Source organism: Ursus maritimus, unplaced genomic scaffold, assembly GCF_017311325.1.
Source record: "Ursus maritimus isolate PB19 unplaced genomic scaffold, ASM1731132v1 scaffold_19, whole genome shotgun sequence".
In the NCBI taxonomy this organism is placed as follows: domain Eukaryota; kingdom Metazoa; phylum Chordata; class Mammalia; order Carnivora; family Ursidae; genus Ursus; species Ursus maritimus.
This window is the reverse complement of record NW_024424341.1, coordinates 52,847,675-52,862,437: the sequence shown is the minus strand read 5'-3', so window position 1 is coordinate 52,862,437 and position 14,763 is coordinate 52,847,675. Positions and strand designations below refer to the sequence as shown.

The 14,763-nt window shown below is 54.1% G+C and overlaps 2 protein-coding genes across 8 annotated transcripts in view; one reads left to right on the top strand and one right to left on the bottom strand.

Moving 5' to 3' along the window:
* Positions 1-4,212, top strand: part of XRCC1 (X-ray repair cross complementing 1) — a 25,928-nt gene extending 21,716 nt beyond the window's left edge. For 2 of the 3 annotated variants that reach the window (XM_040634092.1, XM_040634090.1), the window contains 7 exons: positions 1,568-1,661; positions 1,798-1,930; positions 2,191-2,245; positions 2,340-2,479; positions 3,377-3,467; positions 3,806-3,881; positions 3,987-4,212. In XM_040634092.1, the coding sequence (XP_040490026.1) occupies positions 1,568-1,661; positions 1,798-1,930; positions 2,191-2,245; positions 2,340-2,479; positions 3,377-3,467; positions 3,806-3,881; positions 3,987-4,100 (703 nt within the window). In that variant the 3' untranslated portion in view covers positions 4,101-4,212. The remainder of the gene's footprint in view (positions 1-1,567; positions 1,662-1,797; positions 1,931-2,190; positions 2,246-2,339; positions 2,480-3,376; positions 3,468-3,805; positions 3,882-3,986) is intronic. The other variant, XM_040634091.1, reaches the window with a different exon arrangement.
* Positions 4,213-8,238: 4,026 nt separating this feature from the next.
* On the bottom strand, positions 8,239-11,090 carry ZNF575 (zinc finger protein 575). Of its 5 annotated transcripts, none has more exons than XM_040634095.1 (4): positions 10,946-11,090; positions 10,365-10,458; positions 9,772-9,929; positions 8,239-9,307 (listed from the first exon to the last, which is right to left on the bottom strand). In XM_040634095.1, the coding sequence occupies exons 3-4, from the start codon at positions 9,851-9,853 to the stop codon at positions 8,649-8,651; spliced, it is 741 nt and encodes a 246-aa protein (XP_040490029.1). In that variant the 5' UTR covers positions 9,854-9,929; positions 10,365-10,458; positions 10,946-11,090; the 3' UTR covers positions 8,239-8,648. The 5 variants fall into 5 exon arrangements, with proteins under 5 accessions (XP_040490029.1, XP_040490030.1, XP_040490027.1 ...); XM_040634096.1 differs by lacking the exon at positions 10,946-11,090 and adding an exon at positions 10,738-10,917 and having other exon boundaries at positions 10,346-10,458; XM_040634093.1 differs by lacking the exon at positions 10,946-11,090 and adding an exon at positions 10,738-10,915.
* Positions 11,091-14,763: the final 3,673 nt, after the last annotated feature.

Sequence of the window (14,763 nt, the reverse complement as noted above, 5' to 3'; positions counted from 1 at the left end):
TCTGAGGGAGGAGGGGCTGGGGGGCTGGACTCCTTCCTGGGTATGAGGGAGAAGGGGCTGGGGGCCTGGACTCCTGGGTCTGAGGAAGGAGGAGCTGGGTTTAGTCCCCGTAGTACTGAGTGAATCCACCTTTGGCTTCCCAGTGCCAGCTCCCACCCGCATCCCAGCCACCACCCCAGTCTCTGCCCCAGCACGAGGCACAGTGCCAGGAAAGACCCGAGAAGGCACTGAACCCAGGGGACCCCGAGCTGGCCCGCAGGAGCTGGGGAAGATCCTTCAAGGTGTGGTGGTGGTGCTGAGTGGCTTCCAGAACCCCTTCCGCTCAGAGCTCCGAGACAAGGCCCTGGAGCTGGGGGCCAAATATCGGCCAGACTGGACTCCAGACAGCACCCACCTCATGTAGGCCTGTACCCTCCTCCCTACCTTGCTCCCCGCTGCTTCTCTGTCTCCCTTTGCCTCCTCTATCTTGCTTCCTCTCTCTCCCTGTCTACTCATCTGTCTCTGTCTCTTCAGTTCTCTGTATCCTTTGCCTCTTTTTCTGATTCCTACATCTTTCCCTTGGTCTCCTAATGTCTTTTCTGTTTCTCTCATATCCATCTCTTTCTCTCTGACTCATCTCCCTTTCTTCCCCCTCCCCATCTCTCTTTCCCTTTCCCCGCTCAGACCACACCTGACTGACCACACCCTTCCTTCTGCTCCCTCACCAGCTGTGCCTTTGCCAACACCCCCAAGTACAGTCAGGTCCTAGGTCTCGGAGGCCGCATTGTGCGGAAAGAGTGGGTGCTGGACTGTCACCGAATGCGGCGTCGGCTGCCCTCACGGAGGTGAGGCCACCTGCATTCATGGGCTGCACACACGCATGCGTGCGACCCTGCCCCGTGTCCCCATGATGGGCAGTGCCAGGGACTGGGAGAGAAATCAGACTGGGGCCTGCCGAGGGCTCCCCAGCGTCAGCAGGCTCCTGGGAGGAGGAGCAGGGGCTGCAGGGCTGCTGAGGAGGAGGGAGGACTTGGCCCGGGTGTCGGGGCTCCGTGAAGTCTGCTTGGGGAGAACGAGAAGCATGGCAGGCTGGAGAAACTGCACGCACGAGGCACATGTGCCCGGCATATGCGAAATCCCATGTACGTGTGCGACGTTCTTGTTATGATAGAGCTAGGGGACCCCTTCTCCTGGCGTGTCAGCCACTATGGAATCACGAATGTACTGGCAAGGTCTTTAACAATGTATTTGCTTCTGAGAATTTTCCCTTAACTGGTAGGTATTCTCCTAGTGAGAAACTGCCTTTGATTCTCGAAGGGCAACATTATTTCTGATTTTTTTTTTTTCCTTTCTGAAATGGGGCATTTCTTTCCCAAGAGGGCGGGGAAACCAGGGAGTGCCCAGGTCTCTGTTGTGCGTGGCTGCCATGCCTGACGGCTTCGGTGGGGCCCTTCCAGAGCTGGAAGCCAGGGCATCCTGAGGGATTAGTAAATGCCAGTTGCTGTGGCTTCCTGAGCACCCAACCCCTGCCCCATCTCCCCTGGAGGACACGCTGTGCTGTTCGTCTGAGGCTGGATTCCTCCCCTAGGTACCTCATGGCAGGGCCAGGCTCCAGCAGTGAGGATGAAGGCAGCTCTCATAGCGGCGGCAGCGGGGATGAAGCCCCCAAGCTTCCCCAAAAGGTCCTGTGCCCCCTGCCCTGGTGTGGGGGAGGGTGCAGCGGGAGGAGGACATGGGTCCGTCGTGGCCCCCAGACTCTCCATTCCTGCCTGCTGTAAGAACACACGCTCACACCCATGCTGCTCCCTGGCTCCTCAGCGCCCCCAGACCAAAACCAAGCCCCCTCAGGCAGCAGGACCCAGCTCACCTCAGAGACCCAAAATGCCAGAAGAGACCAAACCAGCCTCACCAGGGCCCCAGGAAGATACCGACACTGACGGGGAGCATTCAGGTCAGAGCCTGAGGGTCTGGGCCTGGACTCCTGGGTCTGAGGGAGAAGAAGGCTGGAAACCCAGACTGCTGCATCTAAGGGAGGTGGGGCTGGATCCCAGACAGTGGATCTGGGGGAGGGAAGGCGGAGGGTCCCAGATAACTGGATCTGGAGGGCAGCTGAGGTTGGGGGTTGGCATGCCTGCATCTGTGCTTGGGTGAAAGACTGGGAGGGAGGGTTACCAAGCATGTGCCTTGCATTGACCAAGCTTCCACTTGCAGAAGAACAGGGCAATGGGGCAGAAGACTCTGGGGATACCGAGGATGAGCTGAGAAGGTAAGGTGGGGCTCGGGGGTCGAGGTGGCCCCAGGCTTGGGTGGAGGGGGATCTGGTCTGCATGTTCTTCCCCCACCCCTGTTGGCTCTCCCAGGGTGGCCGAGCAGAGGGAGCAAAAGCAGCCCCCTGACCAGGGGGAGAATGGCGAGGACCCGTATGCAGGATCCACAGATGAGAACACAGACAACGAGGGTCCCCCAGAGTCTCCTGACCTGCCAGTTCCCGAGCTCCCAGGTAGGAAATCCTTCCCTGCCTCCTGAAGTGGGATTTGTCACTTCTCAGCCATGACTCCCCCCCAGGCAGCCCTCGGATCGAGGCTGCTCTCCATGACTTGTGACTTGTCTCCCCACCACCTTCCCCCGTACTCCCTGCCTCTGCTGCCTTCTTGTTGCCTTAGAAAACAGGCATCCTCTCATGCCTTCTCTCTGTTCCCCCTCCTGACTTCGTACTGTGACCACCTCCATCACAGCGCAGTGCTGAGCGTGACCCCCTTTGGCCTTCCACTCAAGTGCGAAAGGCACCTCCCTCACCTGCCCCCCAGGTTCGGTTTTGTCGGGGTGGGAGGTCACCCAGGCACCCAGATGACGTGGGCACTGATCTCTGTTGGGACCTAGTTGGTGATGGCATTGCTATTTGTCACCCCAACATGAATGCAGGGGGCATGGGATGGGGGCACGGGTCAGAGTCTTGGCCAGAAGAGCATGGAGAGAGAAGCTGGGCAGCCAGGTCTGAACAGAGTTGAGGGTCAGTGGCGATTAGAAGAGGCCGTTTCCATCTGGTTCCTTGTGGGTAATGGGCAGGAAAGTACTTTGATCCTCCAAAGCCCCAAAAGTGGCATCAGCAGTGGCATCAGCAACTTGATGGTTTGGAGAACCATGTTAAAATGGACCAAAGAAAAGAGCTGTCCTGAAGGTCAGAGCCCAAGACACCTAGCTCCCAGAAAGGTTCTGATGGACCTGGCTGAGAAGCACCGTTTGTCCTGGACGTCTCTGTCAGGGTTGCATGAACACCCCTCCCCAGCCGCTGCACTGGCCTCTTTCCTGTCTTGCCTCCAAGTGTTCTGTGGCTCCTGGCTGGGGCTTCGAAACTCTGGGGGCCTCACACTTGGCTCCTCCACCATCTCCCCTGCAGACTTCTTCCAGGGCAAACACTTCTTCCTGTACGGAGAGTTCCCCGGAGACGAGCGGCGGAAGCTCAGCCGCTATGTCACAGCCTTCAATGGGTCAGTGTGCAGGGGTGGGGGCGAGGGTAGGAGGGGGTGGTGCTAGCTTGTGGGAAGGAAAGCGATCTGGAGACGGAGGTGGGGCACGCCCTGCAGGATGGGCACAGGCCCTGCTCGCTCTGCTCGGCCTCCCTGGACGTGTAGCTTTTCCTCTCTTCGTCTTCTCTAAAAGAGGCTCTGAAAGGAGTAGCAGCAGTGGGAGCCCTCAGTATTGTGGCTATGGCCAGGCTGGCATAGGGGAGAATAACGGGGGCCCACAGGTAGCTTTGGAGAATGGTTGGGGACCAGGATGTCCAGAGAGGGGACACCGATTCTCTGCTTCTCTCCTCTCCTGCCAGGGAGCTTGAGGACTACATGAGCGACCGGGTCCAGTTTGTGATCACAGCACAGGAGTGGGACCCCAGTTTTGAGGAGGTGAGTTCCAGAAGGGCAGGGAAAGGGACACCCAACCCACCCTTGCGTCACCTCCATCCTCTCCTCACTCACATGTTCCCATATGCACCCTGCTCTGCCTTGCAGGCCCTGATGGACAACCCCTCCTTGGTGTTCGTCCGCCCCCGATGGATCTACAGTTGCAACGAGAAGCAGAAGTTACTTCCCCACCAGCTTTATGGGGTGGTGCCCCAGGCCTAAAGTATGTGCTTGCACGCGTATGCATGCGTGCGCACACACACGCACACGCATACACACGCACACGCACACACACACACACAAGATGAGCTTAATAAAGGTGACCTGGTTTGGAGCAGCTGCCCCTCTTACTCGGAAATCTCCTGATCCTCCTCGAGGCTCCCAGCTTTCTGTCATATGTTTGGTTTTTGCTTCCCTTCTGAGGGTCAGGTGTCTTGGCTGCCTCAAGACCCCTGTCCTGGGGTCCTGGGAAGGATGAGGGGCTCTCCATCAAGGGTTTGGTAGGGAAAGAGCTCTTTGTTACTTTTTCCTGGCCACTTACCCCTGTGGTGGCAGGTGGCAGGGAATTGGGGTTCTAGCCCTCTGAGCCCATTGCTGGGTGGTGTTTATCCCTCTGTGGGTCCTGGGCTGGAGGCCTGGATGCTCATGAAGTCCATGTCCGTTCCCCTGGGCCACGTGTACCTCCCTTTCTCCAGGGCTTTCAGAAGTGGCTATAGAACTGTCAGCAGCAGTGGCAGAACAGGGTGAAGGGGTATTTTAATTACCCCCCTTCGAGCTTCCACCACATTTAAGTTGAGAACTGAGCGGGGTGTTAGAGAATTGGGCGGAAGCTAGGATGGGGTTCTAGGCAGGGGCCGTGGCGAGGGCAGAGGCCAGGAAGTGGGAACTAGCCTGGCTTGTCAGGGTCAGTTGTTTAAGAGGCTTTAGGGGCAGATCTGTCTGGAAGGATGGACATAGTCCTTGCAGCTGTGCTGACAGTAGCCCCTGGACCCGGCTGCTATTTAAATGAACCACAGTGACATGAAGGGAAAAGTTCACTGTGTCGGTCACACTGGCCACATTCCAAGCGCTCAGTGGGTGTTGTAATAGCGCGCAGATAAGGAACATTCACGTCACTGCAGAAGCAAAGAACAGGGCTGTCCTGAAGGGCTGCGAATGCCGGGTTGAGAAGCTCGGACATTATCCTGGAGCCGGGGAGGGCAGGAAGGGGTTGGAGCAGAGTGAAGGGCAGTCAGAGCTCAGTAACGAATTACCACCAACTTTATGTCTTAAACCTACAGAAATTCATAACCTTCCAGGTCAGGAGGACTGAAGTCCAAAATGGGTCTCACTGGGTTAAAAATCAGGGTGTAGGCAGGGCTGTGCTCCTGGAGGCTCTGGGAGGAAATCTGCTTCCTTGTCTTTTCCCCAGTTCCCCTTCTGTATTCAAGGCTAGCAGTGGCCAGTGGAGTCTTCCTCATGCCACATCACTCTGACACTGACTCTTCGGTCTCCTTCCACCTTCAAAGATCCTTGTGTTTACAACCAAGCCCACCTGGATAATCTGGGATAATCTCCCTGTTTTAAAGCCAGCCGATTAGCAACTTTTGATTCCTTCCACCCTAATTCTCCTTTGCCACAAAGCAGATTCGTGGGTTCTGGGGATCAGCACGTGGACATCTTTGGGAGGCCGTTATTCTGTCTACCATGCCCACCGTGTGTGAGATGGTGGGACGGACCGCGGCGTGAGAAGCAGACACAAGGCCCCACTCTCATGGGGCTGACATTCTGCCGGGGGAGAGACCGTGAGTGTGTTGTGCAGCGTTGAGCGTGAATGCAGGGCAGTGTTATAGAGCGATGGGACAGGGTGGCGTGCTTCAGAGAGTTGTCAGCGGGGAAGGTGTGTCAGAGGACTGACCCCTCTGCAGTGACTTGGGAGACGTAAGGGAGAGTCTGGGAGAACCATTCCAGGCCAAGGAAGCAGGTGCAAAGGCCCCCAGGCAGTAACTGGCTTGACCTGTATAAGGAGTAGCGGGCGGTCAGGGCGTCAGAGACTCCGGATCCACCCTGGCTCAGCACTGGCCCACTGTGTGGGTGCAGGCAAATGCTGTCTCTCCTGGCCTGTTTCCCCGTCTGTATGACAACAGTTGGACCAGACCCACACCTCTCAGATGCATTTGTGTCCCTGAAACTTTGATGGTGGTATGGTTGCTGTGGAGGAAATCTCCCAGGACAGCTCTGTATATAAACCTTGATGGGAACCGCACTATTCCAGGCAAAATCCAGGTGTCGGGGGCACTTAATCCTCCCCCTCGTTCACCCCTTCCCCAAGGCCTTGCCCAGGGGACTGGGTCTAGTCAGTGGCTGACCCAGCGGCCTGCTAGTTTGCATTTGCCACCCCTGGTGCTGGATACTTCCACAAACCATCTCTCATTGCATCCACACATTTCAGATCGCAAGTAAAACTCGACCTCCTCAAAAAGCTCTTCTCTAACCCTCTATGTAATAGTATGTGCCTGGTGTACACTCTTACAGTGTTGGATCTCTTGTCATAGTTGTAACTTGATTTGTTCACGGTCAGATCTACCAGTCTCTTCCTCTGTGATGTACATTTCTTGTATATTAAGGATTCTTTCTGTACCTCTGAGGTTGCCAAGATAGACTCCTTTATCATTTCCATCTATTTTGTTTTTCAAATTTAGATCTTAAGTCACTGGGAACTTATTTTTGTGTGTGGTATGAGATCAGGATCTGTGCGTTTCCTGTTGCTGCTGTAACACTATCCCAAGCTTCGTAGCCTTAAACAACACAGATTTATTTGCTTATAGTTCTGTAGGTCAGTAGTCCCAACTTCTGTCTCAGTGCACTAAAATCATGGTGTCTGCAAAGCTGTGCCCCTTCCGGGGACGATCCATTTCCTTACCTCTTCCAGTCTCTAGAGGCTGCCTGAATCTCTTGAATCATGGCCCTGCGTCCCTCTGGTGTCCGTTTTCATTGTCATATCCCCTCTGACTCTCCTGCTTCCCTCTTTCCCATATCAGGACCCTTGTGATTACATCAGGCCCCCTGGAATAATCAGGATAATCTCCCCATCTCAAGATCCTTAATCATGAATCTGCAAAGTCCCTTCTGCCATATGTGAACTAACACACTCAGGTTCCGGGGATTAGGATGTGGACTTCTTGGGGGACCATTATTCTGCCTCCACAGGATCCCACTTAATTTTCTTCCAGATCTCTCAGCTCATTCACAGATGAGCCTGTCCTTGCCCCATTCACCTACAGCAGAGATCTGCAAACTACATCCCATAGGCAAAATCCAGCTCACTATCATTTTGGTAAAGTTTTACTGGACCAGAGCCACACTCATTCATTTGTGTATCATCATGCGTGCGGCTGCTTTTGTACTCCAGGGGCAGAGCTGGGTAGTTGTGGCAGACTGTGGCCGGCAAAACCTAAAAATATATACTATTGGGCCCTTTCTAGAAGAAGTGTGCCAACCCCTGATCTACTCATGGGGATTGTCACTTGTCAGGACCTCCTGTGAGCACAGGGCCGTTTCTGAGCCCTCGGTTCCCTTCCACTCGCTTGTTCCCAGGCCAACACCACAGATGTCACTCTTAGGATTCTGAAATCATTCCTGGTACCTGGGCTGGGGGTGGGGGTGGAGGGCAAGGCTCCCTCCCCTACTTTGTTCTTCAAGATGGGCTTGAAGATGGCTGCTTTACTTTTTTCTTTTTTTCTTTTTTTGGCCACTACTTGATTAGTGCCCACTTCCCTCACTAGACCAGGCCCACCTTGTTCACTGGTCTGTGCCTACCACCCTGGGCAGGGTCCAGCACGTGATAGGCCTTAATACACATCTGAAGAATGAAGCACAGTCTACTGTGAGCTCATTCTTATTTTACAGCAGGAGAAACAGGCTCCAAGAAGGGAACTCACTGCCAGAGATGGCGCTTGTGCCCTTACAAGGCCTCCTAGCACTCCCACGTTATGGATAAGTCATCTGAGTCCAGAGAAGTGACACAGCTTGTCCAGGGTCCCCTGGCTTATAAGTAGTGGATCAGGGCTGGCTCCAAAGCTTGAGCTTTGGAAAATGTTTATACTATTAGCAGTGTGCCCTTTGTTCTTGCTTTTATCATTTCGTATATTTAGGGACTCATTCCACATCTGTACAAATAGAGCTTTTTTTTCCTGTAGCAACATAGTCCATTCTATGGCTGTACGGTAATTCATTAGCTGGCCCCCTCTTGATGGGCACTTGGGTGGTTTCCCAACATCCTTATGCCTTTTTGAACATATGAACATCCTTATGCCTTTTTCAGCGCTTGAGTTTATCTATAAGATAAGTTCCTAGAAGTGGAATAGTTGACACGAGCATGTGAGCATTTTAAATTTTTTATGGACAGTCAAATGGCCAAAATGGAGGCACCAATTTAACTTACAATAAGGAGAGACCCTGTTTCCCCACATTCCTCATCAACCAACGATGCTAGCTGACTTTATTTTTGCCTTATGGATAGGAGGGAAAAACGAGAACCAGGGCTTGCTTTCAAACCACAGCTCCAAGCCCATGGTTTGGGGCCTAGCGCTAACTCTGTGTGGGCGACACCTTCTCCTCCCCCAACAGGTGAGCAAAGAATTCCTCGGCCTTATAAGTTGGAGCCCAGTGTGGAGCCAGTCTCCCTGCCAGCTGTCTGGTCGAGGCAAGTCCATACAGCCCAGCTTAAAAATGCCACCTCTTTACTGAGCCAGGCTGGTAGCAGAGGGGGCTGTGAGCCAAGCGGAGGATTCACTCGCGCTCCCCCTGGCTCTCAGCCTGGTGGTGGCTGCGCTGGTGAAGGAGCAGGAGGCGTCTTTGGCCAAAGGCCTGGTCACAGCTGGAGCAGCGATGCCGGACTGTGGCCTGGCTGCCTGGTGCCGTTGGGGGATCATGACAGAGGCGATGGGCGGCCAGTTTGGAGGGGAATGAAAAAGCCTTGGGGCAGTGCGGGCAAGGATAGGGGCGGGCATCCGTGGCATGGTGCGTGTGGCGGTGGGCTGCAAGCTTGGAGGGGTAGCAGAAGGACTTGGGGCAATCGGGGCACGGGTAGGGGCGGGCGGGCGCGTGGGTCCAGAGGTGGGCTGCCAGTTTGGAGCGGTGGCCAAAGGCCTTTGGGCAGTGCGGGCACGGGTGTGGGCGGGCACCACTGTGTGTGAGGCGGTGGGCTGCCAGCTTGGAGGGGTAGGAGAAGGCCTTGGGGCAATCGGGGCATGGGTGGGGGCGGGCGCCGCCGTGTGCCAGCCGGTGCGTGGCCAGCTTGGACGGGTACGAGAAGGCCTTGTCACAGTCAGGGCAGCGGTGCGGGCGCTGCGGCGGGGGCCGCCGGCGGGGTCGGGAAGGCGCCCCCGCGGACGTGGCAGGCCCTGGAACCGACTGGCTGGGCTTCTGCGGCGAGCCCTGGTGGGGAGCTACAGGACAGGAGGGCTGGTGGGCTCCAGGCATCAGCCAACACCCTCAATCTAGGCCAGGCTTCCCTTCCCCCTCCCCAAATTTGACACCTCAAGAGTCATCTGGGATTCCTCAAATGACATGTCTCTATTCCCCACCTGCTGCCATGCATCGTCTTAAGGGGCTCCAAAGGGTTACCTGGCTGGAAACCCAAAGCTAAGATGTCCGTTTCTAGTATATTCCCAAGTGATCACCCTGAAATTCCGCATATCAAGCTCCCTGACCCTTAATCTTCTGAGCCCTAAAAATCACTTAAGTTCCCCAAAGCCAATAGTAGGATTCCCCAGAACGTATTTGTGGAGTATCCCAAATGGTCATCACTCTAGGCCTTCAAACTTGCACCCTGAGATTCCCTCAAAATATGATTTTCTTAGCCCCAATTCCTGTAGAATGCCCCCCTACCCACAGGCGGGACCGCTCTCACCTCCTCCCTTGGTTACTGGTTCCTTGCCAGTAGGACTAGGATCGGTGTCCCCGGCCGCGGACTCTGCATCTCGTTCCAGCATCTTGCTGGCCCAGGAACCCAGAGGGAGGTAGGCGATGCCGGTGATTACCAGGCTGACGGGGATAGGGCTGTATGGCCTAAAATCAGGGACCAGACTGTTTAGGAGCAGGGTCTTTTTAAGCCTTGAATCCAAAGGCGGGCGTTACGCGAAGGCGGAGCCTAAGAGCACAACGGGCGGGGTTTATGCAAACCTGACCCTTCGCGACTTGGACCCAGGGTTGGAGCCCGCGAGCAGAGTTGGCGGGGCCTCTACTACTTAAACGCAGGGGCCGCCCTGCGCGCAGAGCTGGCTAGGCCTCTACACAGAGTGGGCGGGACCTCCCCCCCTCCCCAGAACCTCCCAGCCGTGGAAGCAGAGACGGGAATGGGCGGGGCTATATAGACAGGACCCAGACCTACTCAGACCCAGGGGAGGGGCCTTCGAGAGGAGAGGGCGGGTCTTTTACAACTCTGTCCCAGGGGAGGAGCCTGAGCTCAGTGGGCGGGATTTCACCTCCAATAGGTAGTTTTACCCGAGTCTTGGTTTAGTCTCAGTCCATTGACGCAGCGTGAACTGCTTCCTTCTTGTTGCTAAATTTCATCCCCAGCGTGGAGGGTAGGGGAGACCTAGAGGAAGATGCAGAAAGAAGTGGCATGTCTTGCGATCCAGAGACCCCTAACGGATTTTCCCCTCAGTGCCCCAAGCGTCCGGGCTTCAATGCACGCCTCGGAATCTTGGCATTCGGGCACCAATGCACCTTACCAAGGCTCAGGCACCAATGCAGTCCCTCCAGAACCTATGCATCAGGACGCCAATCGATTCCTTTCCGGGAGATCTTGGCGTCTAGCCCCCAGTCCACTTCCCGAAGACCCAGGCGTCCAGGCCCGGACCCGTGCCCGCCTCACCTGCGGAAGGCCCCTCCCCGGGGGCGGGGCTCCGGGCCCCTCCCGCAGCGGCCGCCGCAGCCGCTGCGCTGCCCTCGGACGCGGCAAAGCTGCACGGTCCGGCGCGTGCCCAGCGACGGGAGGGGAGGGAGCGCGCGTGAGCTGCCCGGCCCAGCCTCATTTCCATCCCCTCCTCCCACGCGGGGCCGGTGGGGGCGTCAGTACGCACGCGCAGTCGCGGCCAGCAGAGGCTGCTGCGGGGGAGAAGAAATGGAAGGAGGGGTGGATGCGCAAGGCAGGCAAGTTGGTGAGCAAGCGCGGAGCTACCGGTAGAAGGGCCATAAGAAAGTATACTGCGGGTTGCGGGGCCTACGGTGGCTGACTGGAGTCAAGCACGTGCAGGACCGAACTCGGGGAAACTGAGCTTAGAGATCACTGAGACAGGGCCCAACATATGCGCCTTCCTTTTCTATGTCCCCCTCCCTTTCGAGAATTCTGTTGGGAGCTTGAGTTCCCTCTCCGGAAGGAGTTTCAAGAGCCGGGTGCCCATTTCTGCCCTCAAAGCGTTTGCAAAGAAATCAGGCCAATTCGTGAGAGGGCGGGGCGGAACGCCAGGCTTTGAGCAAGCTGACGCCCAATAAAAAACATGTTATTTGCATAGCGCCCCGGCTCCCTTCGCCATTGGGTGATTCAAGAATCTCAGCCCCTCCCACCTCGGCGCCGCCGTTCTGATGTCGCGAGGGGATGGGGCGGCAGTTCCGTAGCATCACTGCGGGAGTTCTTGGGAGGGCGGGAGCTTCTAGTGCTAGGCCCAGGGTGGCACGCTTGGCACCTTTCCCCGGGGCTGTGATGGTGCACTTTTCCGCCCAGCACGGGAGTGACCGTGAAGTGCCCATAAAAAGGCCCTGCATGGGTATGTCTTCAGTCTGATAACCCACAAGGTCTGGCGAGTACTGGGAGCCGTGGGAGTTAGACGGTGGGGTTATTCGAGCTCTGGAGCCAGATTGCCTGGGTAACTGATTGGCTAGGCCACTTTCTAGCTGTGTAATCTTGGCCAAGTCTCTCCACCTTTCTGGGTTGTTTGGATGAAATTCAGTAATCAATGGAAAGTTTAGAACAGTGCCTACAGTGGTCAGTAGTACACGTTATCAATGTTACTTCTTGTTTTTATTGTGCACTGAACTAGGCCATGATGGGATCAAGATGGGATCCCAGAACAGCAAGCGCAGAGAGCTCAAGGTGGGAAGGAGTATGCTGTGTTCGGGGGATCTTTCTTACCTCAATGCTCCAAACTTACCTTCCTTCCAGTGCTGGTATATTCCATGGTCCATCCTACTTCAGGGCCTTTGCACTAGCGATTCCCTCTGTCCCCCAAGGTCATTCCTCCATCAAATTGCTGTCTGACTCCCCTGTCTGATCTCATTTTAAATGCTAGCACTGCAGAGGGCCTCCCTTGTCCACCCTAGCTCATGGAGCCCCTTTCCCTCCCTCTGTTGTCACATCTCCCTTGTATGCATGTAACACAGTATACCTGTCCTCTAGACTATATGCTCTGTTAAGATGAACAACCTGTCTTATCACTCTGTCCAGAACAGAGCTTAGCACATAGTAGGTGTCCAATAACTCTGTATCAGATAAATGCTGGAAAGAGTTAACAGCCAGAAACTCCCTGTGATGGGAAGATAGAATTATGTGGACAATGGAGAACTTGAGGTCAATGAGTTAGAAAGAGCCCTAGCTGAGTGGGAAACCAAGGGAGGGTTTTAAATATGGGAAGTGACATGAACTACTTTAGGTTTTCATGTACTCTTTTTTTTTCTTTTTTTACTTTTTTTAGGTTATGGAAAATTTCAAACATAACCAAAAGGAGAGGAAGAGTATAATCAGCCCCTCACCAGCCCATCACCCAGGTTCATCATGACCAATCTTCTTCCACCACCCCCTGCCCCTTAAGGTCCTTGAAGCAAACTGCACACATTTCATCCAGAAACACTTCAGTGTATGTCTCTAAAAAATAAGGACTCTCTTTCAGTCTTTTAAACACAACCCAAAGTATCAGTACCAAACTTTTAAACTTTAGAGTCATTTCTTTACATTATCACATTTCTCCCATGGTCCCATGTATATCTTGTTTTTCCTTTCCAGAACAATGTTTTCTTTCAAACATACAGAAAGTGTGAGAGAACAGAATTGTTCTCTGCGTTAATAATACAAGTGGCGCCAGCATCAACAATTTTCTACTCCTGGCTGATGTTGTTTCATTTCTCCCACCCACGCCTCCCAGATGATTTTGAAGCTCTATGCCAGACATCACATCCCATAAATATCTTTTTATTACACTTGGTGTGTCTGCTTCGGGATCTAAACAAGATCTACACGCTGTGTTTGTTTTCTGTGATTCTTCAGTCTCTTTGTCATTGACATTTTAAAAGGCTCGCTCTGGTTGCTGCATAAAATAGATTATAGGGAGGCAGAGCGGAAGCCAGAAGCCCAGTGAAGTGGCTGCTGTATCATAATTACACTATTAATTACCAGCATTTTTTAGCACTTTTTATATACCTGAAACTGTCCTGGGTGCTTTGTGTACATTCTTTCTTTCTTTTTTTTTTTTTTAAAGATTTTATTTATTTATTTGACAGAGATAGAGACAGCCAGCGAGAGAGGGAACACAAGCAGGGGGAGGGAGAGGAAGAAGCAGGCTCATAGTGGAGGAGCCTGACGTGGGGCTCGATCCCGTAATGCCGGGATCACGCCCTGAGCCGAAGGCAGACGCTCAACCGCTGTGCCACCCAGGCGCCCCTGTGTACATTCTTTCATTTCATCCTGACAGCAACTTTTTAAGAGGAGGCACTACCATTATCCACTATACAGAAGAGAAAAATGAGGCACAGAGGGGGAGTCACACAGCCTGGAGGTAGCAGGGTCAGGATTTGAACTCCTGCAGCCAGGCCCTGGAGTCCATCCAGTTTGCATGTATGCTTTGCAGCCTCTTGACTGGGGCTGAGGGCGTGATGGCGGATAAGTGGCCTAATGGGAGAGGTTAACTTAACAAGGCCTAGTGATGAATGGGGAGGAGATGGCAGAGGAGGGAGTCAAGGCTGGTGAGGACAGAATGATAGCCAGCTCCTACTGAGACCTTGTTCTGTGCCACCTGCTCTCCCGGACTCTTTACGTGTCTGCACTTATTAGATCTTCCCAATGAGGGAGGAGCTATTTCAACCTCATTTTACAGAGGAGTAAACTGAAGCCCAGAAGAGGATAAGTTTTGAGCCCAAGGTCACGCAGCTGGGAAGGGTGATGCTCAGGTTTCTACCTCTTAGGAGATCTCACAGCTGACCCAGAAGGTGTGCATGCCTTCAGGGGTCTAGCAATCCTGCCAAAACCATAGGAATGGGTCCCAGGCGTGAGGAGGTCTTATCTGGGGGACCCTCACAGTAAAGAGTGCCTGAGAATCCCTGTTTTCCTGTTTCCTCCTTCCCCGGAGCTCCTGGCAATCCCTGAATCTTCCTTATTTCAGCCCCAGTGCCTGTACCATTCTCCCCCACCAAACTGGACAGGACTCACCTTTGGGTCCCCAGCTTCGCCCAGCTTGGGCCAGGCACACGGGAGCCCTCAAGTGAGGAATAAATGAGCAATATTCTCTGTTTGACTTTGAACTTCCCTTTCTGCCTGTTTCTCCCCTGAGAGATTCTCTCCTTCTTTCTGCTCATTTCTCCTTGCATCTCTTCCCATCTTTCATAATCATCTAGAATTTCCAAGTGTATCTTTCTGACCACATTTCTTTGATGGACATCTCATTTCAACTCTGTATCTCTCCATGAATCTCTGAAAGTCTTTCCAGGTCTCTCTTCTTGGTATCTCCCTTGTCTCTGAGCGGCTCTCTGGGTCTTTCTCCTGATAAAAACCATTAGAAATCACTAGGAGTCCCGCTATCAGTGTACTGGGGCCTCTTGTTGGTTTTTTATTTCTCTCCCTGTCTGTGCTTCTCCCAGCGTCTCTCCCTTGCCTTTTGAGCCTTTTCAGTGTCTCCCTGTTCGCCGTTTCTCT